This window comes from Lagenorhynchus albirostris, chromosome 20 (genome assembly GCF_949774975.1).
Source record: "Lagenorhynchus albirostris chromosome 20, mLagAlb1.1, whole genome shotgun sequence".
Lineage (NCBI taxonomy): Eukaryota > Metazoa > Chordata > Mammalia > Artiodactyla > Delphinidae > Lagenorhynchus > Lagenorhynchus albirostris.
Window position 1 is genome coordinate 59,593,336 of NC_083114.1, and position 22,889 is coordinate 59,616,224.

Below are 22,889 nucleotides of genomic sequence, written 5' to 3' on the forward strand. Positions count from 1 at the left end.
ATCTTGCCTCACACTGTACACCAAAATAAATTTCCAATGGATTTAAAAGTTGAATATAAAAAAAGAAAATAATTAAAGAAAACATAAGTTAATATTTGGCTAACCTCAGAAAAGGCAAGAATTTTCTGAAGGTGAAAGAAATGGAAGCAATAAAAAAGGAAATTTTTGACAGATTTAACTATACAAAAACTTAAGCTGCTATGTTTCTAGAAGCATGAAATCTAAATGGAGTTTGCAGCAAACATGACAAAGGGCTGTTAACATTCCTTCATGTCTGAAGAACTCTTCTGACCTGGAAGGAAAATTCTTTAACACCCTATAGGAAACTTGAACAAGGAGGAAATCAAAGAAAAAGAAACACTAATGGCCGAATACCATAGCAGGGGAAAAAAGTCAAACCTCAAAAATAACCAAGGAAGCCAAAGTTACGATGTTATTTTAAACTTCTGTCCCCACAAAAAAGAAATATTAATGGCCAGATAACCGTTTCGGGGAGGGGGGAGTTAAACTTCAAAAATAAAGGAGCCACAGTTACAGGGTTATTGTTAATTTTTATCCCCCCACCCTTCGTAAGACCTCGGTATGACTTCGGGGAGTGATGTGGCAATACGTGTCAGAGTCTCGAGTGATTTTAGTCCCTTTGATCCACTTCTAATAATAATAACGTAGCCTGAGGAGGAAACCACATTCAGATGGATATTTATGCATGAAGACGAGCTGTTGCCATGTTATTTATACAAAGGTGAAGAATTTGAGCTATATAGATGGCCTGAAACAGGGAATTGATCAAATACATTATGATATAGCTGGAAAATGGGGTGTCAGGCATTTAAAATGCTTTCAAAACAGGCCTTGTTATGTTATAAAGGCAGTTTCTCGAACTGTGTTCCTAGATAGGAATTCTATAAAAATAAATATTTCAGTGTAGACAGATGCAGAGCAAGGAGCCCAGCCGTGAATGTGCCGGCAGTGGCGCTCTTCTACAGCGGAAGGATCGGTGATGTTAAGTCTCTTCTTTATACTTTCATGTATTTCAGTTTTTGAATGATGAGTATATCCATTCTTCTCATAATAAGGAAAATAAGTGTTTCTCAAAACCTTCTGACATTGTTTATACAGAATCATTTGGGGCCCTCATAACCTGGAAAATATTATTTCTCTCACAACCAGATTCCATTTCCTTTGGGAACATCGGGGTTATAGAACTTCAATAGCAGTTATTTTCCACTAACCGGAAGAAGGAAAGTAGTGAAATACTTATGATTCTTTTCCAAGGACAAAAAGTTGCTTTTTCTCTTCTCACACCAAACTCCTCTAGGTTCTCTTTCATAAGTTTTACGGGATTTTGGTTGAAGAGTCGCTGACTCGAGTTTCCTGGCATTGAATGCCACTGGATTTCCTGGGACAGAAATTACATTCTTACCACCAAATAGTGAGTCTCACCAATGAAACAGAACATTCAGTGAATGGGTCCTGAAGTGGGAGATAGTGAGGGTCCCAGAATCCGGATGTATGTACCAGTGGGGGAGGGCTGAGCAGCTGTATTTTTAGTGTAGCTCATTTTTCTTGCCTTTGTCTTTGGCCATAATGGAAGCAAATAGGACAAAACATATGGGTCTCATTTTCTTAACATGGAAGAGATCAGATCCGGAATTCTGCGGGTTTTGACACAGACGGTGTCAGCAGACTTGACGCGTTGTAATTAGATCAGATGGAGCAAAGCAAACAGCACCAGGAGCCCAGTTTGTTCACAGAATCACGGTTTTGAGTGTTACCCAGTCAAAAATGGCTCATTGTGGCTGATGACACCTTTGCATTTTATTCCTGAAATCCAGAGATGTTCTGCACGCGAATGGCCCTTTCCCGAGTGTAAGTGGTCCTTTCCGGTATGTTTCCCCTGAAATCTGGGGCCATGTCATGTCCTTTAGCCTTTGTGGCTCAGTGACCCTTTCTTCAGAGCAGTTAACGTTTTCTGAAAAGCGCCCGCCTCCTTTTGGCCCGGCTTTATTCTCCATTGAAAAGACCTGTGAGGTTTTTCCTTGTCCGAGAGTCCCTCCAGATGGACGCGTTATGAACTGCAGCCCAGAGAAGCGGCGTTTACCAGTGTTCCAGAGTCTGCTTTAGCTTCTCAGCCCAACGGGGATCCCCGGGGCTCTCGCAGGTTGTGCTGACCAGGTGAGGGGGACACCCAGGTGGGGCCTGGTGCAGCCCCTGCTCTCGAGTTGCTACGAAGTCTGTGGAGATGAAGCTCCGGTGGGCCGCGTGGGCGGGGGAGGGAAGGTCCGAGAAGATGGGTGTGGTGCCCAGGTCAGGGCTGTAGCCCTGGGAGGGAGGGATGGAGCGTGGACCCCGGGTGGCCCAGGGGACAAGGTGGCGTGGAGATTCGACGATTTAGGAAGCAGTTACTGAGCGTGTGTCGCGGAGCTCCTCTAGGCAGTAGGGCTTCAGAATCATTAGGAGCAAAATGACGGGCCTCCTCGGCGTGGGGGGAGTGTCATGGCGGGGTTAGCGGTAAGCGTGATGGGTTGAGACCGGGGCCAGCTCCAGTCTTGCCACCTTCACCAGGTGAATGTGGAACTGGGTGTGGAGTGTCCCTAAAACTGAGATAGAAATGTTAAAGTAAACAACAGAGAATGGAGGCTGTGGACCTCTTTTGTAGGTTGGGAGCCTCAAAACTGCCGTGTCACTCAAGCTGTGATTGAAGATCTCTCTGTCCCGATTCGTTCGTAAGGGAGTGACGTGGCTTTTGTGTGTCCTCGCTAAACCGCCCTAGTGACCGGTCCCACGAGTCCCCATCAGCTCCCCATCCAGCAAGTGCCCATCCTTCACCGTTGGAGAAATGACCTTCTTCCGCCAGATCAAGCTCGGCCACTAGGGGCACCCGTGAGTTCATGGAGAACCGCGCGGCCCGTGGGCAGCCTTCCCCACCAAGGCCTCCCTCCCGTCCAGGAGCGGTCCCAGCCCGTCCTCACTGCCCATCGCGAGGGCTGCTCCGGACCCCTGCCCGCCCCCGGCAAAGTAGGAGTCCCCCCAGAGGGACACTCCCTCTCCCTTAGACGCAGGTCCTGAAGGGTGTGGAGAAAGGAAGGTCCCTCTGTCCTCGGGGCACTGGCTCTGAAGGCATCCAGCAAGGATCCCCAACCCAGGGCCCATGGGTGCCCGAAAATTGTCATAAGACTGTAATCCTGTGTTCAGGGAGCTTGTGGCTTAAAGAGAAGGAAGACGGGCCCAGGGTGCTGTCAGGTGGCCGTGTCACCCAGCACCGTGGACACCCGTGTGCACCAGGGAGGACTCGGGCGCTTTCGCCCTCTGCGCCCACCCCTCGTGCCAGCCGAGCCTGCCCTCGCCCTGCCTCCGCGACGACCTCCTGGGCCACCCGACGGCCTGTGGCCTGGAGGGTCCTGGCCCTTCCCGGGGCCCCGAGCTCCACCTGGAACCTGCCCACACCGGCCGGGGCTCATGCCCCCGACGGCTCAAGGAGCTCAGACCCCGGCCTGGCACCAGTCTAGCCCGCTGCTAGACAGCTTGGCCGCCCCCCGAAACAGCTCGTGCGAAGGACGTTCGGTACATCCTGTTCCAGAAGCAATCTGTCACCCACCAGTCTCCCCAGCAGAATTTGCCACGAGTTCTGACTTCTGGTGCAGAACTGACAGACTCTGAGACACGGCTTCTCCTCTTGCAGCATCGTCAGTGGAGGCCCGAAGGAGAGGCAGAAACAAGCCTTGGGAACAGGGTGTCCTTCCTAGTTCCGTGACCGGGGAAGGAGCTGTCTGGTGGGGCTGGGCTTCGGAGCTGCTCGGCCTGGTGGGAGGGCTTTTCCCCTTTTTCTATCTGATGCAGCCCATCGGTGCTTGAGACGCTCCTGAACGAGGCCCCCGTGGGCTGCCGGGAGGGAGACCTTCTCAGCAGGACAAGCCCTCAGCTCTGCGAGCCCAGCCCGATGGAGTGGGAGGCCCAGGGGACTGTCTGTCCTGGTCGCTCCTCCAGTGGATCCGCTGGTTTGCATCCAGGACTGACGAGCACACATTCCTTTAAAATTCCCTCTTCCAGAGAAGCTGTTGCCTGATCCCAGAATGGCCCCATTGATGCCTTGTCACGCTCACTGTTTGCACTTGGGTGTGACCGGGCTGGGGGGAGGGGTTGGCCAATTGCAGCAGGTCAGCGCCCCCAGGAGGCTGCAAATCTGGTTTGTCTAGGAGAGCAGACTCCTGTGCAGACCTAGAAGCCTCCTGCAGCCTGGGTGGGGAGGAAGCAGGCATGAGTACACGTGAGAGGTGTCGGCTCCCGAGGACAGGACGTGAGAAGCAGAGGACAGAGGTGAACTCTGGTTCCTGTTAGGGGACACGCTGTCTCTCCTCAGCCCCAGCCCAGGACCCTCCCAAGCTTTAGGACGAGGTCAGAGTTCACAGGGCTCAGGAGGAGCCAGAAGGGCCCAGAGGCTCCTCTCCCGGGTCAGTCTCTCCTCAGACATTCGCTGTGTGGGTGGTGGTGCTGGGGCTTGGCTCTGTGTCAGGGATCCATGAACTGTGGCTTGAGGGCCGGATCTGGCCCACAGCCTGTTTCTTTTAAATAAAGCTTTATTGGCACACAGCATTGTTCCTGCGTGTGGGTGGGCAGGGCTTCCCCTCTGGCCTCCTCAGTGTCATGAGCTCTGGATGCTTTCGGGCCCCAAGTCTTGGGCACACTGTGGTCTTGGTCCAGGCGCTGGCCTGTCAGTTCTTAGGCTGATGTCAGCCTGTCCCAGAGGCCCAGCTGTAGAGACCACTTAGTGACCAGAACACCCCAGCGTACTAAGTGATTTTAGAATTGTACCCTGGAAACCACTGCACTCACATCTTTAAATCCGGTGCCACAGCCGCCTTAGCTAAGGTCAAGGCACCAAAGCAGAAACGGAGTCGTACAGCTTTACTGTCCTTCCCACCAGCCCCTCTGGGCCACATCCACAGCTCGACCTAAGTGTGTTCACTTAACCCTCCACGCTCGGCCGCCTCCCTCCTTCCAGTGGAGGCCTCTGGTCTCTGCTTCCTCCCCATCGTCTGGGAGAAGCTGAGGCCAATTTTACTACCTCTCCCCTGGGACTTGGTCTGGACCGAGTCAGTTTTATCCGATAACAAGGGAAAGCTGGCTTTTACACAATCACTAGCCATCCCCGGCCTGGCCGCCGGTTGGCTTTGTGTAGCAAACAGGTTGTAACACCTCTCTCTGCCTCTGAGTCCCCGTCTACAGGTGGGCTTGCGGCAGCGTGAAGAGCTCACACCAGCGCCTGCCGCGCAGTGGTCTCCCCAGGAACGCGGTCCCTTCCCATCGCCACCATGTCCAGTAGCTTCCTGGGAAGCAGAGAGTCAGGGACCAGCTACACCCTGCATGCCATGTGGTCAAGGCCAGCCGTTCTCAATAGAGAAATGACAGACCACACACACCCCCAGACCCATTTCCGCCTTCTCGCTAAAGGCGAATCTCTTAGGAATGAATAACCCATCAGATCTCTCTGTCGTTAAACTTACATTCAAGTGCGATCGTATTTTTATAAGGAATTAACTTACAGGTCTAGAGCTCTCTGGAAGAAGGTGCTATGGCTGTCTGATAACTCTCAGAACTAATGCTCTATGTTTGAGGACATGGCTCACGGATTTGGGAGCTCTGTCACTCTGCCGCCTGATGGCAGACGACCCCAGGATCACGTGTCCACAGACGCTGACCCTTTGCCAGTTTTCTGCCCTTGGCTGTCCCCCCGGCATGTTTGCACGCACATCTCTTTCGCTCTTGGTAACTTTAAAGGAAGAAGAGTTTGTGGGGGGGTGCTGGTAGTGTCGGAAAACATAACTTTTGCTTTTCCGTGCTGTGGGGTAGGATTATAGCATCTCGTTTACTCTTGCCTTTGCTGTGGAGCGAGGTTGGAGGTGGCAGGGGCTCACAGGGTCCGCACACACTCCACGGGCCTGACGTTCACAGCAAGTCCCCGTTCTGAACCTTTGTGCTCGTTGTTGGCTTTTTAAGCAGATGCCACGAGCAAGCGTGCTCTTAGAGGGAGGAAAGAAGGCGCTGAAAGCAGAGAATTATTTTCTAAAGCAGAACAGATCATTTGAAGGGCTGCGTGGTCCTTGAATCGGAAGGCACCTCTTCGGGCATCACCGGTGTCCCCGCCCAAATGTGAACTCTGTGATGGACAAGGTCGCTGTGCGTCAGTGACGACCAGTCCAGTCCGCGGGCGCCGGGGATGCAGCTGTGTCCTCGACCAAACTTCCGCTTTGTAAACCTTCAGAGCCTCCCCTTACCCTGTGCCCAGCCGGAGTGCCCGAAGGTGACCTCAGCGTGAGGTTAAAACCCCCAGGGAGGCAGGCAGGTGGGACGGGGGGCTCTAGGTGGGTTCGGGGGTGTTGGCTTTTATGTTAGGTGACGGGGATGAGCTCGGGGGTGTCTGTTGTATTGTCACACTTGATAATTTACGCTGCATATATTCTTGGGATCAAGAGACCATCTGGACCATTCTCTGAATGGATCAAGGATTGCATGGAATTGGGGTTTTGTTTTTTGGGGTTTTTTTTAATCCCAAGCTATTTTGGAACAATTAAGAGCTGACTATTGAACTTTGGCCTGACCCCGAGGTCTGGAAACTCCATGCTCTATGAACTGTCCTTTTAGTAAGCTTGGTGTCTTTACCCTGAGGAGACAGCCCTGCTTCCTGGATTGGACAGGAGGGCCAGGTGGCAGTGGTGGTGGTGATGATGATGTTAGAGGTAGCAAACACTGTGTAACACGAGCAGTGATGGCCAGTGCTCAGGCCACAGCTCACACACGCCAGGTCCCCTTCTCTGTACTTTACGTGTATTAGCACACTTAATCTTCACAGCAACCCTGTGACACAGACACTGTTATGGTTCCTGTTTTGCAGATGAACAAGCTGAGAAGTGGGGTAACTTGTCCCGAGTCACACAGCTAATCAGCATTAGAGCAAGGATTTGAAGCCAGCTGCCCACGCTCCTGGCCGCTAAGTTATCCTGCCCCGAGCGGTCAGCCACCATCTGCAGCCTCTGTCCCGCACGGTGAACCTGACCGTCACTGTGCATCCTCAGCTGGGCCTCAGGCAGTCCCTGGCTACGAGCCTGTGGGCGTGGCTCGCCTCCCTGAGAGAGCCTGGCGGCCACCCCTCCTGCCCACTGTCCTGCATCCTCACCTCCGCTTCCCCATCAGGCAGGTGCTTGGCAAAACCCCTGGCTCCCTTCCTAAGTGTTGGCTGTTCCGTCTACGCTGGGACACCTCCGAGGTAGACTCCCCGGTCTGGCGAGGGCTGTCCGGTCCAGAGCTCATGTGAGCTTCCCCCCATACGCCTGCACACTTAATTCAAAACTCACGTGTCCCGGGCTCGCCTGGCCACCTATATCAGGCGTCTCTGGGGCGCCGTGGAGGTATTCCTCAATCTCCATCATCTTATTTGAATGGATTTTGTCCAGAAGGGATCTCTTAACAGTGTCAGGAAATTATATAAATTTCCGACCCCAGGCTGCTTTTTCTCAAGGCTGGGCTTGACATCCAATCCTTTCAAAATAGGAACCTCAAGCCAAAAGATGGTCATATAATTATATTCTCTATTTCTGTTAAAGTTCTAGAATGACAACAGACTTTCATTCTGAAAAGCGAATGCCAAGGCATCGCACAGTTCTTCACAGCATAAGCTCTCAGGCCAGCTTCTGAACGTCTGAACGTTCGGGGTTGTGTTCTCTGCCAGAAACTTCCATCAGCAACAACAAGGATGATAATCACTATTGGGTTCTTACCGTGTGCCTGTCACTGTTCCAAGCACTTACATGTAGGAACGTATATAATTCTCACAATTTCCCAGATGAGGAGACCAAGGCATGGGAAGGTTAAGTATGTTGCCAGGGTTACCCGGCCACAAAGCAGCAGAGCCAGAACCCAAACACATGCGGCCTGGTCCCCGAGCCCACACTCCAAGCAGATGGGACCCCGAGCTGGTGGCTCCCAAGCCCGATTCAGGTGTCCGGGCAGGGGGGCTGTTCCCCGCTACACTAAGAAATTGAAATTTGGACCCACCGTCTACTTGGGTGACAGTTGGAATTGATGACTGTTTTCAACTTAAATTATAGTATTTCAGTAGGAAGCTCACAGCTTTAATCCCATCAAGACTTTAACTCATCACCATTCAGAAGACATAGGCCGTAGATGGCTGTGTGTGTGCCGGCCGTCAGGACCCTCACTCTTGGATGGAAAATCCGGGGCCCACACTCATTCTGCACCTGGCAGGACTCTTGGCAGCCTTGACGGTTCCTCGTTAGTTCATCTGGGATGCAGCCTCCGTGTTAGACGTTCCAGAGCTTTGTTCTGCCTTTTAAAAAGCGTCTGGTTCTCATTCCAGTGATCAGTTGGAGAGAACCTTTGGCCCTTCCATTCTCCGTGGGAGAACTTCATTTCTATGCTCAAAGTTTTCGTCTTTTGTGATACTCGGGTTGCTGTTTTATTCTGCGTTGCGTTAAAACCTCCGTGAGCTTGGGGGAATTCTCAGGTGGCCAGGGCCCCTGGAGACCTCCTACCTCACTGAAGATTTTGAAATTGTGGGCAGAGGGATGAGGCCGAAACACCGCGTCTGGGGCGTCGTACGTGCTCACGTCGTGCAGTCTTTTTTTTTCCTCCACCATTTTCCAAGTTGCCAACAGTATAAGGCATTTTATATACGTTATTTCATTCTCACAACAATCCTGTACCTCTGGAAATATGCCCCTGTTCACTTTCCTAGATGAAGAAACAGAGGCTCATGAGCTTAAGTTTCCAGTACTTGGGGTTACACAATGGAGGTGGGCTTTGGAAGCAGGTCGGCTGAGCTCCAGATCCTGGGGTGCATACTTGCTTCTGTCTGTCCCCTGCCAGCTGGATGAGGTTAGGCACTGTCTCACGGGGAAGAATCCTTGGAGGGCGTGAGTGGTGTACGAGAAACACACGGCCGGCTTCTCTGTGGCTTGTCGCCCTGAGGCAGCTCGCTGCCCCTCAGACCATTAGAGTACGGTCCCACCTGTCACCTTCTTGTGCCAAGGCTTCCAGGCAAGGAAGGTGACGGCACTCAGCGTGTCCCCGGTCGTTCGGGCAGCGCTCGTCTGTGGCTTCTGCCATTAGGGCTCTGCCCGGAGACCCAGTGTCTTTAGCACCCTTCCATCCCCCTCTATCCCTGCCCACTGCCAACGCTAGCACCTTCTTTTGAAATTCTTCCAAACCCCTCATTTAACAATCAAACTAAGCTGACCATCTGTGCTAACGGGCTGGAGCAGTGGTCCGCCAGCTTTCCCACAGAATCACCCGGAGGCTTGGTAAACACAGGTCACCTGACCGCACCCCCCCTGCCCAAGTTCCGACTCAGCCGGTGATGCTGACATTGCTGGTCCAGGAGCTGCACTATGAAAGTCGCTGGCCTAGAGATCCTGGTCCCAGGTGGATGTGTCCCCATGGCATCCGGCTCACCAGGGGCCCCGATGATGGGAGATTTCAGCCACGTTGGGGAAGAGGGTGAGGAAGACATCGGTGTGCGGGCTCCGGCCTCTGTCCCTTCTTATCAGAGTGATGGATGATTGACGGGCAGGGGCTTCAGCCCTCGCACTGTCACGAGCCTCCGCCAGCCGCACCTCTGAGCCTGCCTTCCTCTGCGGGAGAAGCAGCCTTTCCTCCTTGTTATTTTGCGTTTGCATACGAGTGCTTCTTCATCTAGACTATACGTTGGGGTCACCTGGAGTCTTAGGAAGCGCTTCAGAGTCTGAAATTCTGGAGTGGGGCCTGTGAGTCTGTGTGTCTCCTCGGTGCCCAGGTGCCGCCCCAGGTGCTGCTGGAAGGTGGGCCTGCCCTTGGTGTCAGGCTGCAGCCCCTGTGAGGCACCTCCTGCGTTACTGCCTGTGCACTGGTAGCTCTAGCCGCTGCTGCACAAGGGTTCACCTGGAGAGCGTCTAAAAACTTGCCCCCGCCCCAACTAGAGATTCTGAGTTAGTTGTGAGCGTTGGAATTTTCAACCCCCTCCCACGCGATCCTAACGTACAGCCAGTTTAGAAACCACCAGCCTTTGCAGAGGAAAGAGGTGACTGCCAGGAGTTCAAGTGCTGCTGGACCATAGACTAGTCTGCCGGTTGCTTGGGTGGGGAGGCGGGCCATTCCCCCAGAGGGGGCTGCCAGTGACCCCTGGGGATCTCACTACGATGCAGATGCTGCTTCACAGGTTTGGGGTGTGACCCAGGTGTCACAGGTGCTGCTGGACCAGGCTGGTGCCGCGTCTCAAGGCTTGACCACAGGGGCCTCCCCAACACCCGTTACCCCTGGCAGGGGTGGCGGGGGGCAGCTCCTCGCGTGTTGAGGGTCCGAGGCTCTGGATCCAAACCTCCTCTCCTTTCAACGCCATCTTGACGTCTCTCGATCAGCTGGGTCCTGACGCAGGACGCCCGGCAACAAGGGTCTGTTCTAGTTTTGTAACATTGGATCTTTCTTCCTTCTCTCTTCACAGTACGAGATGCAAAAAATCTCATCCCTATGGATCCAAATGGGCTTTCAGATCCTTACGTGAAGCTGAAGCTTATTCCTGACCCCAAGAACGAAAGCAAACAAAAAACCAAAACCATCCGTTCCACACTGAACCCCCAGTGGAATGAGTCCTTTACGTTGTAAGTTGAATCCTCTCTTCCTGATGGCTTTCCTCCCTCACATTGTTAGCAGTGATGAGCTGGGCTTTATAAACGTCTTTAAACATTGTTTCATCCCTAAGCCCTTCTCCTGTGGCAGCTAGAGAGGTAGTGTGGTCACCCCTGTCTGATGGATAGAAACTCGGTTTACCAAGACTTACATGACGCAGGCCCCAAATTACCATCAGTAACTTCTGTGCAAAAAAATTCTTTTACGTTACAGATGATATAAAAATGTATAGTGTGTTCCACCTCTTGATGGACTTAGGGTTTTTTTTAAGGGTTACAAGAGGGTGTAGGTAAGAGTTTAAACAATAATTTTAAAAACATGGAGTAAGTGAGTACCACAGAAGCTGCTGTTGCCACTGAAATGGGAAGATTATCCTTATGTCTCAGCAGGGAAGACTTCCTGGAGAAGGTGCCATTTAAAGTGGATGTGAAAGGAATGTGAGGATTTCAGAGGTGGAGATGGGAGGAGGGAAGGAAGGGAGGAGGGGGTGGCCTAAGCAAGTCAGGGGCAAGAAAGCACTGAGTGCAGCTGAGCACAGCAAGAGGTCCTCTTTGTAGAGGAGAACACAGGAAGCATTTGTGCACAACCAGAAGGTAGCTCTGTCTAGGATATAGATCAGAGGCTGTCCAGCTTTGCTCTGTGAAGGGCTGGATGGTAAATAGTTTAGACCTTATGGGTCATACAGTCTCTGTTGCAGGTACACAGCTATGCTGTTCTAGGTTCAAAGCAGCCATAGACAATATGTGTCTCATCAAACGGCCATGACTGTATTCCAATAAAACTTTATTTACAAAAGCAAGCAGTGGGCCTGATTTGGCCCTTGGCTCATAGTTTGCTAACCCCTAGTCTAGAGCCTCGTTAGCCAAGGGGCTGGTACTTTGTTGGTGATGGGGAACCCCAGGAAGAGAATTGAATACAAGATTCTTTTGAATCTCAGGCTCAGATCATGAGCATGTGACATCTCCCCCAAAATCATGATCAAGATAACCGTGTGTGTGTGTGTGTGTGTGTGTGTGTGTGTGTGTTCTTTCGTAGCAAATTAAAACCTTCAGATAAAGACCGACGACTGTCCGTAGAGATCTGGGACTGGGATCGAACAACCAGGAACGACTTCATGGGATCCCTTTCCTTCGGAGTCTCGGAGCTGATGAAGATGCCGGCCAGTGGATGGTGAGGAAGCCCGAGCGTGTCTGTGTGAGCCAGGGGTTAATTGTCTGGAAATATTAGCACAACTAGAGATTCCGGAAACGGGCCGGTTTAAGTCCAGAGTGACTGTTGATCACCAAGTTACCTGGGTACCATCTCCCCGGGGGATGCATTTCAGAAACAGCTGGACTAGAGCCTTAGGGTGCGGGTGAGCCTGGGTGGTACCAGCGTGGGGCTCAGCCCCTCCTCCCCCCTGTCTCTGAAAGGTACAAGCTGCTGAACCAAGAGGAGGGTGAGTACTACAACGTGCCCATTCCAGAAGGCGACGAGGAAGGCAACGCGGAGCTGAGGCAGAAGTTCGAGGTGAGGAGACAGCGCGGCGGCTTGACCCCTTTTCCGCGTAGAAAGCTCCGCTCCAGGAAGGGCCAGGTGTTTGTGATCCCATGTCTGGAAGGCAGACCGTCATTTAAATGCTACTCTTGTGCTTTATGTAAAGCGTAAATGTTGCGCGATCACCTTCCTTTGCAAGCTGTTGACATTCTGTGGCTTTGATCGTTTAGAGACAGGAGATTGGAAACAGCCCAGAAGTGAGTGTGGCTGGTTCCTGTTTAAGGAATCGGTTTGGCATCAGGGGGAGATGGCCCGGGTCTAGCCTCCTCCAGGTGGGCAGGAAGTCACCTGGGCCTTAACCTGGGAGGCTGTTCAGGTGTCATTATCAGGCCAGAAGCTTAATTTTCACTGCAGATCACTGGGAAGGGCAGCTCCTTCTCATCCTCCCCCTGGGTGCGTGTCTGCCTCTGTCCCGGTTTTGTCACCTGCCACCCCGACTTCCCTCTCTCTCCTCCTGTCAATCCCTGCTTCTCACTACTTAGCAGACGTCTCGGCCTTTCATGAACGTTCTTTCCTCCAGGCATCCGCCTTATGTTCCAAGTCACAGCTTTTTATTTTTCCCTGTTTCTCTAATCACCTGTGCGCTGGCTGTTGGAGGGATTCATTCTAGCAGCCCACGGAGTCTCTGTACCTGGCCCGTCCCTTGGGAAGCTTTCCCTTCCTCGGGCTCATTAGGATGCCCTGAAGAAGCGCACGCGTGCACACACGCGTCTGCACAGAGACCTGCCATTGGCACTAACGGGACGATGCTCTCGTGCGCCATTGGCACTAACGGGACGATGCTCTCGTGTGTCATTGGCACTAACGGGACGATGCTCTCATGCGCCTCCTCTTCTTGCCGTGGCTTTCTTCTTCCAAGTAAAATCCTGTCCCAGAGACGCATACAGGTCATATCCAGAGAGACTGGGTTCCGAAGGACGTAAAACACAAAAATGTTCAAAGTGCTTTGCCACCGATACCTGGTTAAAGAGGCTGTTGATGGCAAACACTTAAGGGCAGGGGCTGCGAGCCTGGGTGCCCTTGGGAGCGTAAAGGGGTGAAATCGGTCCCCGAGAATATAAGTAAACGGCGGTGACAGCGGGCCTCTGGCCGGGTGGGACAGCGGGATGCGGTGCGCACGCAGGCGGCACCCCCACCCCGGGCCCCAGCCGACGGCGGCCGAGCTCGAAGCGGGTCACGTGCTGCCGGATCTTCCAGTGCTTCCAGGGAAGCCGCAAGGCCAGGTTTTCACGCGGCGCATGTTCTGATTCAGTTTAGCATCAGCAGCCAATTAAAGGTTGAACTTTGTGTTAGTCAAACATGTATCTGTTGCCTTAGACGCAGGGAGGATCCAGCCAGTGAGAACCAGCTTGTAATCTGTGCCCTCAAGAAACAGAGACGAAGTTCTCTGCGAAGAGGCTTACATAGCTGGAAGCATGGGGTGCAGGTGCAGGCTTACATACCTGGAAGCATGGGGTGCAGGTGCAGGCTTACATAGCTGGAAGCATGGGGTGCAGGCTTACATAGCTGGAAGCATGGGGTGCAGGTGCAGGCTTACATACCTGGAAGCATGGGGTACAGGTGCAGGCTTACATAGCTAGAAGCATGGGGTGCAGGTGCAGGCTTACATAGCTAGAAGCCTGGGGTGCAGGCTTACATAGCTAGAAGCATGGGGTGCAGGCTTACATAGCTAGAAGCATGGGGTGCAGGTGCAGGCTTACGTAGCTAGAAGCATGGGGTGCAGGTGCAGGCTTACATAGCTGGAAGCATGGGGTGCAGGTGCAGGCTTACATACCTGGAAGCATGGGGTGCAGGTGCAGGCTTACATAGCTGGAAGCATGGGGTGCAGGCTTACATAGCTGGAAGCATGGGGTGCAGGTGCAGGCTTACATACCTGGAAGCATGGGGTACAGGTGCAGGCTTACATAGCTAGAAGCATGGGGTGCAGGTGCAGGCTTACATAGCTAGAAGCATGGGGTGCAGGCTTACATAGCTAGAAGCATGGGGTGCAGGCTTACATAGCTAGAAGCATGGGGTGCAGGTGCAGGCTTACGTAGCTAGAAGCATGGGGTGCAGGCTTACATAGCTAGAAGCATGGGGTGCAGGTGCAGGCTTACATAGCTGGAAGCATGGGGTGCAGGCTTACATAGCTAGAAGCATGGGGTGCAGGCTTACATAGCTAGAAGCATGGGGTGCAGGCTTACATAGCTAGAAGCATGGGGTGCAGGTGCAGGCTTACGTAGCTAGAAGCATGGGGTGCAGGCTTACATAGCTAGAAGCATGGGGTGCAGGTGCAGGCTTACATAGCTGGAAGCATGGGGTGCAGGCTTACATAGCTAGAAGCATGGGGTGCAGGTGCGGGCTTACATAGCTAGAAGCATGGGGTGCAGGCTTACATAGCTGGAAGCATGAGGTGCAGGCTTACATAGCTGGAAGCATGGGGTGCAGGCTTACATAGCTGGAAGCATGGGGTGCAGGCTTACATAGCTGGAAGCATGGGGTGCAGGCTTACATAGCTGGAAGCATGGGGTGCAGGTGCAGGCTTACATAGCTGGAAGCATGGGGTGCAGGTGCGGGCTTACATAGCTGGAAGCATGGGGTGCAGGTGCGGGCTTACATAGCTGGAAGCATGGGGTGCAGGTGCAGGCTTACATAGCTAGAAGCATGGGGTGCAGGCTTACATAGCTGGAAGCATGGGGTGCAGGTGCAGGCTTACGTAGCTAGAAGCATGGGGTGCAGGTGCAGGCTTACATAGCTGGAAGCATGGGGTGCAGGTGCAGGCTTACATAGCTAGAAGCATGGGGTGCAGGTGCAGGCTTACGTAGCTAGAAGCATGGGGTGCAGGTGCAGGCTTACGTAGCTGGAAGCATGGGGTGCAGGTGCAGGCTTACGTAGCTGGAAGCATGGGGTGCAGGCTTACATAGCTAGAAGCATGGGGTGCAGGTGCGGGCTTACATAGCTAGAAGCATGGGGTGCAGGCTTACATAGCTGGAAGCATGGGGTGCAGGCTTACATAGCTAGAAGTATGGGGTGCAGGTGCAGGCTTACATAGCTAGAAGCATGGGGTGCAGGCTTACATAGCTGGAAGCATGGGGTGCAGGTGCAGGCTTACATAGCTGGAAGCATGGGGTGCAGGTGCGGGCTTACATAGCTGGAAGCATGGGGTGCAGGTGCGGGCTTACATAGCTGGAAGCATGGGGTGCAGGTGCAGGCTTACATAGCTAGAAGCATGGGGTGCAGGCTTACATAGCTGGAAGCATGGGGTGCAGGTGCAGGCTTACGTAGCTAGAAGCATGGGGTGCAGGTGCAGGCTTACATAGCTGGAAGCATGGGGTGCAGGTGCAGGCTTACATAGCTAGAAGCATGGGGTGCAGGTGCAGGCTTACGTAGCTAGAAGCATGGGGTGCAGGTGCAGGCTTACGTAGCTGGAAGCATGGGGTGCAGGTGCAGGCTTACGTAGCTGGAAGCATGGGGTGCAGGCTTACATAGCTAGAAGCATGGGGTGCAGGTGCGGGCTTACATAGCTAGAAGCATGGGGTGCAGGCTTACATAGCTGGAAGCATGGGGTGCAGGCTTACATAGCTAGAAGTATGGGGTGCAGGTGCAGGCTTACATAGCTAGAAGCATGGGGTGCAGGCTTACATAGCTGGAAGCATGGGGTGCAGGTGCAGGCTTACGTAGCTGGAAGCATGGGGTGCAGGCTTACATAGCTAGAAGCATGGGGTGCAGGTGCGGGCTTACATAGCTAGAAGCATGGGGTGCAGGCTTACATAGCTGGAAGCATGGGGTGCAGGCTTACATAGCTAGAAGTATGGGGTGCAGGTGCAGGCTTACATAGCTAGAAGCATGGGGTGCAGGCTTACATAGCTGGAAGCATGGGGTGCAGGTGCAGGCTTACGTAGCTAGAAGCATGGGGTGCAGGTGCAGGCTTACATAGCTGGAAGCATGGGGTGCAGGTGCGGGCTTACGTAGCTGGAAGCATGGGGTGCAGGTGCAGGCTTACATAGCTAGAAGCATGGGGTGCAGGTGCGGGCTTACGTAGCTGGAAGCATTCAAGTGCCATGCCGCCCTCTAGGTTCTGGGGGCGCTTCAGGCGCCTCTGCGAGGTGTGGCTCTTGTCTGATTGCTTCTTCCTTCCCGTCACCATCTCCCCGCTCCCCCCCACAGGAGCACAGGTGCCTGGAACGCTGCCAGGAGGGCTGCTTCCCTGACCCCATGCCCCCCGCCCCCTGAGAAGGGAACCCTTCTAGAAGAGTGTCGGGACGGAAGGGAACCCAGGGGATAAGGAGACCCTGCCTGCGTCCCGCGTGGGGTACAGGTGTAGGTCACCGGCCGTGGGGCTCAGGGCCACGGGAGGTGCGGGGCGCATCTGGGGGAGGAGGGTGCTCGGGCCTCGCGGTGGCGTCGCTCGTGGTCACGTCTGAGGCTTCTCTTTGCTGGTGGAAAAACACTGACGCACGTCTCAGGCTTCATTTCCGTGGCTTCCTGGTGAGTGACCTTCCAGTTTTTCTGGGCGGTGAGTTTAGCTTTTTACAAAGGTCAGCGTTCCAAACTCAAAACAAAAACAAAACAACCCAGGCCAGAGGGCTTGAGGCTGGAGGGCAGCGTTTCTCTCCGGGGGCGGGTTAGGGGCCGCGTGCTTTGAGCCTGGCGCTGTTCAACGCCTCGGCTCTGGGGGTGTGAACGTCACGGACCCGGCGGTGGCGTCGCGGGCTTTGCTGAAGGGCCTCCCCCGTCCAGCTCTGTGAGCGCTGTGCCCGGGGCGCCTGGTGGACCACGCTCCAGACTTTCCTCTCAGCGCCCCCGGCTGTGTCCCCAGGCTTTGCCAGTCACCGCAGCTCACTTAGAGCATTCGTAAAGCGCTCTGCAAGAGGCTGCGCGGGAAGCCGCTACAACAGCATCACCGAGATGCTGAGAGTCTGGGGACCCCTCTCGTGCGGCCGTTCAGAGTGGGCAGATCGGATTCTAGGCAGGGCCTCGATTGTCCAGTGGTGGGGTCTGGAAATGGGGAAGTTGCGGGGTTTCCCCAGCACCAGACTGCTGTGAGCCAGGCTGTGAAGGCCAGGTCCACGTCGCAGCAGCCCTGGGTGGCAGCCAGCTTGCCCGAACGGGCCCCAGTGGCATCAGGCTGTGAGTTAGGACGCTGCCTCTGGACGCCCCTGTTTCGTCCCTCTCAGCCCCCAGCCGCAGCGTGACCGCCTCCCAGCATCTGCAGAATCCCCTGTGTTCCCTTCCCTCCATGTGATACATGCCGTGGACTTGCTTTCCATATCAGTGCTCCTGCCCCACACCCACTCTTTTACAGATACTTTCCCAGTTTGATTCAGCTGAGTGCAATTTTCTTTAAAATTTCAAGTTCCGTGGTGAATCAGGATTGGCTGAAACACAACACGACAGTTAGTCTTGTTAGGAACAAGCCTTCCTCAGTGGGATTGTAGAACCTCTAGTCTATAGGGTTATTCTTTCCGTGTCCAGCTCTGTTTTCTAGGAAGAGTTAACTCAACTCTGGTTTTCGAATCCTTCCCTGGAAATTAAAAGTCATTGTCTTATGAAAGAAAAGTCAAAACAAATGAGCGTTTACAACTCAGCCACTGCACTAGTATTTATCTGCTCATAATACGGGAAAAGATTTCAAATTTATTGTTGATCTAGAATCTTGGCAAACAGAATGATCAGTGAGTGAAGCTCTTAGGAGCCCAGGAGAATCCCAGGATGGTTGGAAATGACCTTACTCTGTAATGCGTTGTCCCACTGGAGTTCGTCTGCCTAAAAGTCGAAGCCAGAACCTTGTGATGTGTTGACTGTGATGTTCATGGGCAGCGCGTCCGTGGGCCTTTAACCTGTTCCGTGTTTGTCTTCAAATAAAGTACATGTGGACCCCGATTCACAAACATAAATTATATATTTGTTCACTAATAGGGTTTCCAGCAATGAATAAAGCAAACCGTCCCCCCATCTGTGGAGGTTAGGTTCCGTACCTGTGAGCCTTGCTTCAGATCTTTTTGGGAACGATGCAGGAAGCGTATTGGGAAGTAAACATAACCCCCTGTGCTGGTCAGTGAGCCCCTGGGCCTCCCGTCGCTGTTGAGGACATCCAGGTCTCCTGTTCCTTCCTCCCGCTTCTGGGCCCCGCTCCCCGTGGAGAGGCTTGCGGTCAGAGGCCAGGAAGAGGGGCTGCTTTCCCTCAGAGGTGACCAGTGATGGGTCAGCCGTGCCCAGCAGACTTTGCTTAAAGGGTCCCCTGATAAATGCTTCCGGCTTTGCACAGCACGGGGTCTCTGGTACAGCTGCTCACCTCTGCCTTCGTAGCATGAAAGCGGCCCCAGACGAGATGTCAGCAAATGGATTTGGTTGTGTTCCAACAACACGTTACGTACAAGAACAGGCGCCGGGCCAGCTGCGGCCCGTGGGTTACCAGCCCCTGGCTCAGCCCGTGGACCCGAGAGTCAGACCTGGTTCTGCCACCTATTAGCCATGTGACCTTCCTGTGTGTGTCCTTCACTGTATGGGAATAATAGCTGTATTTACTTCACAGAACTGTTTCGAAGATTAGTGAGGAGGAAAGTTCCAAGAGCGCACTTGTGCAGGTGTTAGCTCCTAGCATCCCGCTCTATATGCTCCGTTGCAAAAGCTAGGTTACTGAGGGCACTTTTCTTTTAACTTTAGGAGCTTCCCTTAAAAAAATGAGTTTTCACGTTGCAATCATGCTGTAAGTAATGGGCACGTTCGAAGTTCCGTAGACCCGCCGTGTGATGAAATAGAGCCTCACGGTAAGAACTTTGTCGCCGTTTAACAACATTGTTTTTATGGAGAGATCTGTCCTCATTTACATTGACACGGATTTCTGGAACATAATGTGTGTAAATTGGGAACTTCGTGTAGCTGGCAATGGATCAGATAATCCCTGGACAAAACAGGGCTTCAGCAGTTTTCAGGGGAGGAGAATTCCGACGCTGAGGAGTCAGTCTGCATGGGCGCTTCTGCAGGGGCTTGGTTTAGGGTCCCGGCCAGCAGCTCTGCGCCTGCCATGTTGCTGTTTAGATCTCTTGCCAAATCCAGGGTCTGGACCTTTCGCATCTTGAGCTATGCCTGGGGACTTCTACCCGACATTCAACTTACCCGTTGGAAGAAAGGGTATCTTCTGACCACACCTGTTCCTCGTTGAAAACGTTTTCAGAGGACCTACTGGCATTTGTCCATTTCCCTGGTTATTAGTGAGCTGGAGCATTTTTGCCTTGTGTCTGTCAGTCGGCTGACTCTTCCCCGGAGCCATCTGGGCCATGTCTACCTGCAGAGTTGGGTTTGTCCCAGAATCAAGAAAATGGGAGGAGGAAAGGGGAGGCGAGGAAGAGGACCCCTTCCCTCCCTAGGGTCTGATGCAGAGCCTTCTCCTAAGGCCTGGCCCCTCATCCCTGGGCACGGCCTTCTAACCAAGACCAGCCCTGCTACCCGGGGAGAGACTGAGCCAGAAGAGAGAGAACCTTCATCAGGTTTTAATCCAGTATCACTGCCACTACCTCTGACTTGTATTCTGATGACTCTCAGGTACAGATGGGCTTTAAAGGAACTCATTTCTACCTGTGGGGTTGCTTTTCTCCCACACACGTCGTTACGGTTATAGGCGAGTCCGGGGTTTAAAAAACAAAGTCAAGCAGCTTTCCTCAAAGGAGGCCTCACCCTTCTGCCTGACTGTCGTGGATTCGTCACTTTCATCATTTGTTTTAGATAATTTAAAAAACAACATGATAAGGAGCTAAAAGCACCTTCGTCTCTTTCTCTTCTTGCTACCCGCCTTGCTCCACTCCAGCGTAAGTGAAAATCTAATATTAGAAAGAAAGTTAAGAAGCAAAACAGACGCATCTATAGCGGAATTAAGACAGCTCAGAGGCCACGCGCTTCGGGCTTTGTCTGCGTCGGAATTTGTCTGTTGTCAGAAAATAATGGAAAGTAGTGCCCAGGGGGAAGGCCAGCAGACGATATTTCATAAATAACTCCGTGGAGTATAAGCGTTCAGGAAAACAAGATGAATTTATTTAAATTGCAGTGTGTGAGCTCCCTGTAGGGAAATAGTTTTAAAGTTCTATAGAAAAGAGAGAAATTGATGACCATGTGTGAGACACGGCAGTTGCTCGTGGGGTGTGGTCTTGACCACCATCTCTCCTCCTGTCCCTTCAGGAGCAGGAGATAATGGCTAAGCTCCAGGCGTTTTCTGTGTTGAGCACGGGTACCACGTTCCTTTGAGAAGTGGTAGTGCCTCGTGTGGTTAAGAGCCCAGCCCTGGGGCTTCCCTGGTGGCACAGTGGTTGAGAGTCCGCCTGCCGATGCAGGGGACACGGGTTCGTGCCCCGGTCCGGGAAGATCCCACATGCCGTGGAGCAGCTGGGCCCGTGAGCCATGGCCGCTGAGCCTGCACGTCCGGAGACTGTGCTCCACAACGGGAGAGGCCACAGCAGTGAGAGGCCCGCATACTGCAAAAAAAAAAAAAAGACTCTGAGCCCATTATTGGGTGCAGATAAGTCTAATTTTTTTGCATGCCAAGTAACTATATTAGAGACAGGGATATAAGAAAGCTGGGGTGATATTTGAGTTATCTAGTAATTTAATAATACACATTTCTAGTAATAATCTCAAAAGTCACAGTGAAATCTATTGAGATTTTCTGGTTAGTTGGAAAGTTGTGAGCGGAGGTCAGACATCCAGGGAAGTGAAGGGGCAGGGCACCTCTGGCCTGTCTTCTGAACGCACGGTTGTCTTACGTCTCGTGTTGTAGTAAACATGTGACCTGAAGACTGGGATCCTGGAGCTATGTTGATTTTAACAGGTATTTTGGAAATAATAGGTGACACTAGCTTTTTGTGGCTGAAATATTTTATTTGGAAGACTTGTTTGAATAGATTCTACAGAATGTCCACTAGTCAGAAGCTAAAGCTGGATTAGCAGTGGCTTCTGTCAGTAATGTATGATGTTGTGTCTTCACAGCTTTTTGTATTTGTGACCATTTGGTCTAAACCCAAAAGAAGCCAAGATAAAATTGATCCCCATGGCGCATGAGAATGAGCTGCTTTGCGGGATCTGTGGTAGAGCTCCACAAACTACTAGCCACGATCACCCTGGAAACTCTGCAGATGCCTGAAGATCACATATGTATCTGTTCTTACTTATTCTGGGGAAACGTTTTGAGATTATCCTTGTTACTGATTAACAAAACGTGATCTGATTATGCTTAGAGTTAAGGTATTTTAAATCACCGCACATGAGACTCAATTGCTAGGTTATATGTGGAAAGAGCAAGCAAGCATTCTTCTGTTTACTGGTGTTGAAATCGGATTTTCCAAAAGCCTCCATTGTCTTTGAAGAGTTCAGCTAATTCAGGATATCTTCGATGGGAAAAAAATAGTTCATTGGAGACCCTCAGATAAATTGTAGCTGTTTGTTGATTTGATCTGGCCTGCCACTGTTACTATGGAAACCTGAGTACTTTCAGATGACCTTTTGGACACAGAACAGAAAATCTAAGTGCCCTGATACGGATTCTGCTTTTTCCCCCCTAAATGGCTTACATAATTACTTTCTGAACTGTGTGATGTTAAGAGGGGAAAAAATCTATAAAATGTACATCAGTTAAAAGAGATTTTATTTTAATCTTTGTGCTTCGGTTCTGTCTTAGGAGCAAAATCTTAAACTAGAATGGGACAAGGCTTGGTGTTGGAAACCATTTTCACCCTCCATTATTAGATCATTGTAATGGGGTTAGCCCTGCCCCTCAGCAGAGCAAACTCCAGGGAAGCCTCTGAAAGCAACTGCACAGAATGTTTTATTAGTCTGTGAGGGAGGCTGAATGCATTCATATCACAGCAGGGCAACATGTTTTCAGTATAATTTATCTTACGGAAGTGATTTTCTTGGGAAACCAGAAGAAGACAGTACACCCCGGTCGTCTGTTCCATCCTCGTGAATTCCTGAAATGACAGAAAAGCTTTGTGTTTGTAGCCGTGGAGGTAGCCTTGTGGCTGGGTGTTGCTGGTTGAAGAAACAGGGCAAACCTAGTACTAGCAGCAGTTATCACGTGTCCCCAGGCCCTGGTCCCCACAGGGGATTCGCGGATGCCAGCATGCTTCCCCCTGTTGACAGGGATGGGAAGGAGGGAAGAGAGCAGTGTCCATCGACGTGACGTAGACGTGATGCACGTGTTTATCACCTGAGGAGCGCAAGGCCCCTAGAAGAGAAAAGCTGGAATAAGGATAACAGCACACTCGATGGTGTTTGCTGTCTTTCGCAAGGAACGTAGCCTACAGAGAATTAGGACTGTGGATCCCTAGAGGGGGGGGTGACACCTTCATGCTCTTGACCCTGGCAGCTCCACGTCTGCTCCGTGTAACAGCAGCATCTGGGGGCTTTGACATTAAACACGTAAACATGCGGGACTAGGCGGCTGCTGGGGGTGAAGAGCACGGTTCTGGGTCCGGCCGTCCGGGTTCGAAACTGCAGAATCTCAGACCCCGTCCTGGACTCGTACTGGGTCAGAATTTGCATTCTAACCACGTCCCCAGGTGTGCCCGTCACAGCTTGAGACATGCCGGTGGAGAAGACGTGACCTGTTGACTAACAAGTAAACAAGTTCAGATTCCAGGGTGTTTGTAGTGAGGGCAGACTCCATCACCCCCGTATCCATGGCAAGTGGCGTGGGGTCACAGCCA

The 22,889-nt window shown here is 52.3% G+C and overlaps 1 protein-coding gene across 2 annotated transcripts in view; it reads left to right on the plus strand.

Annotated features, from left to right (window-relative positions):
- Positions 1-22,889, plus strand: part of PRKCA (protein kinase C alpha) — a 360,631-nt gene that overhangs the window by 278,338 nt on the left and 59,404 nt on the right. For both annotated transcript variants that reach the window (XM_060135365.1, XM_060135366.1), the window contains exons 6-8: positions 10,493-10,649; positions 11,713-11,847; positions 12,090-12,186. In XM_060135365.1, the coding sequence (XP_059991348.1) occupies positions 10,493-10,649; positions 11,713-11,847; positions 12,090-12,186 (389 nt within the window). The remainder of the gene's footprint in view (positions 1-10,492; positions 10,650-11,712; positions 11,848-12,089; positions 12,187-22,889) is intronic.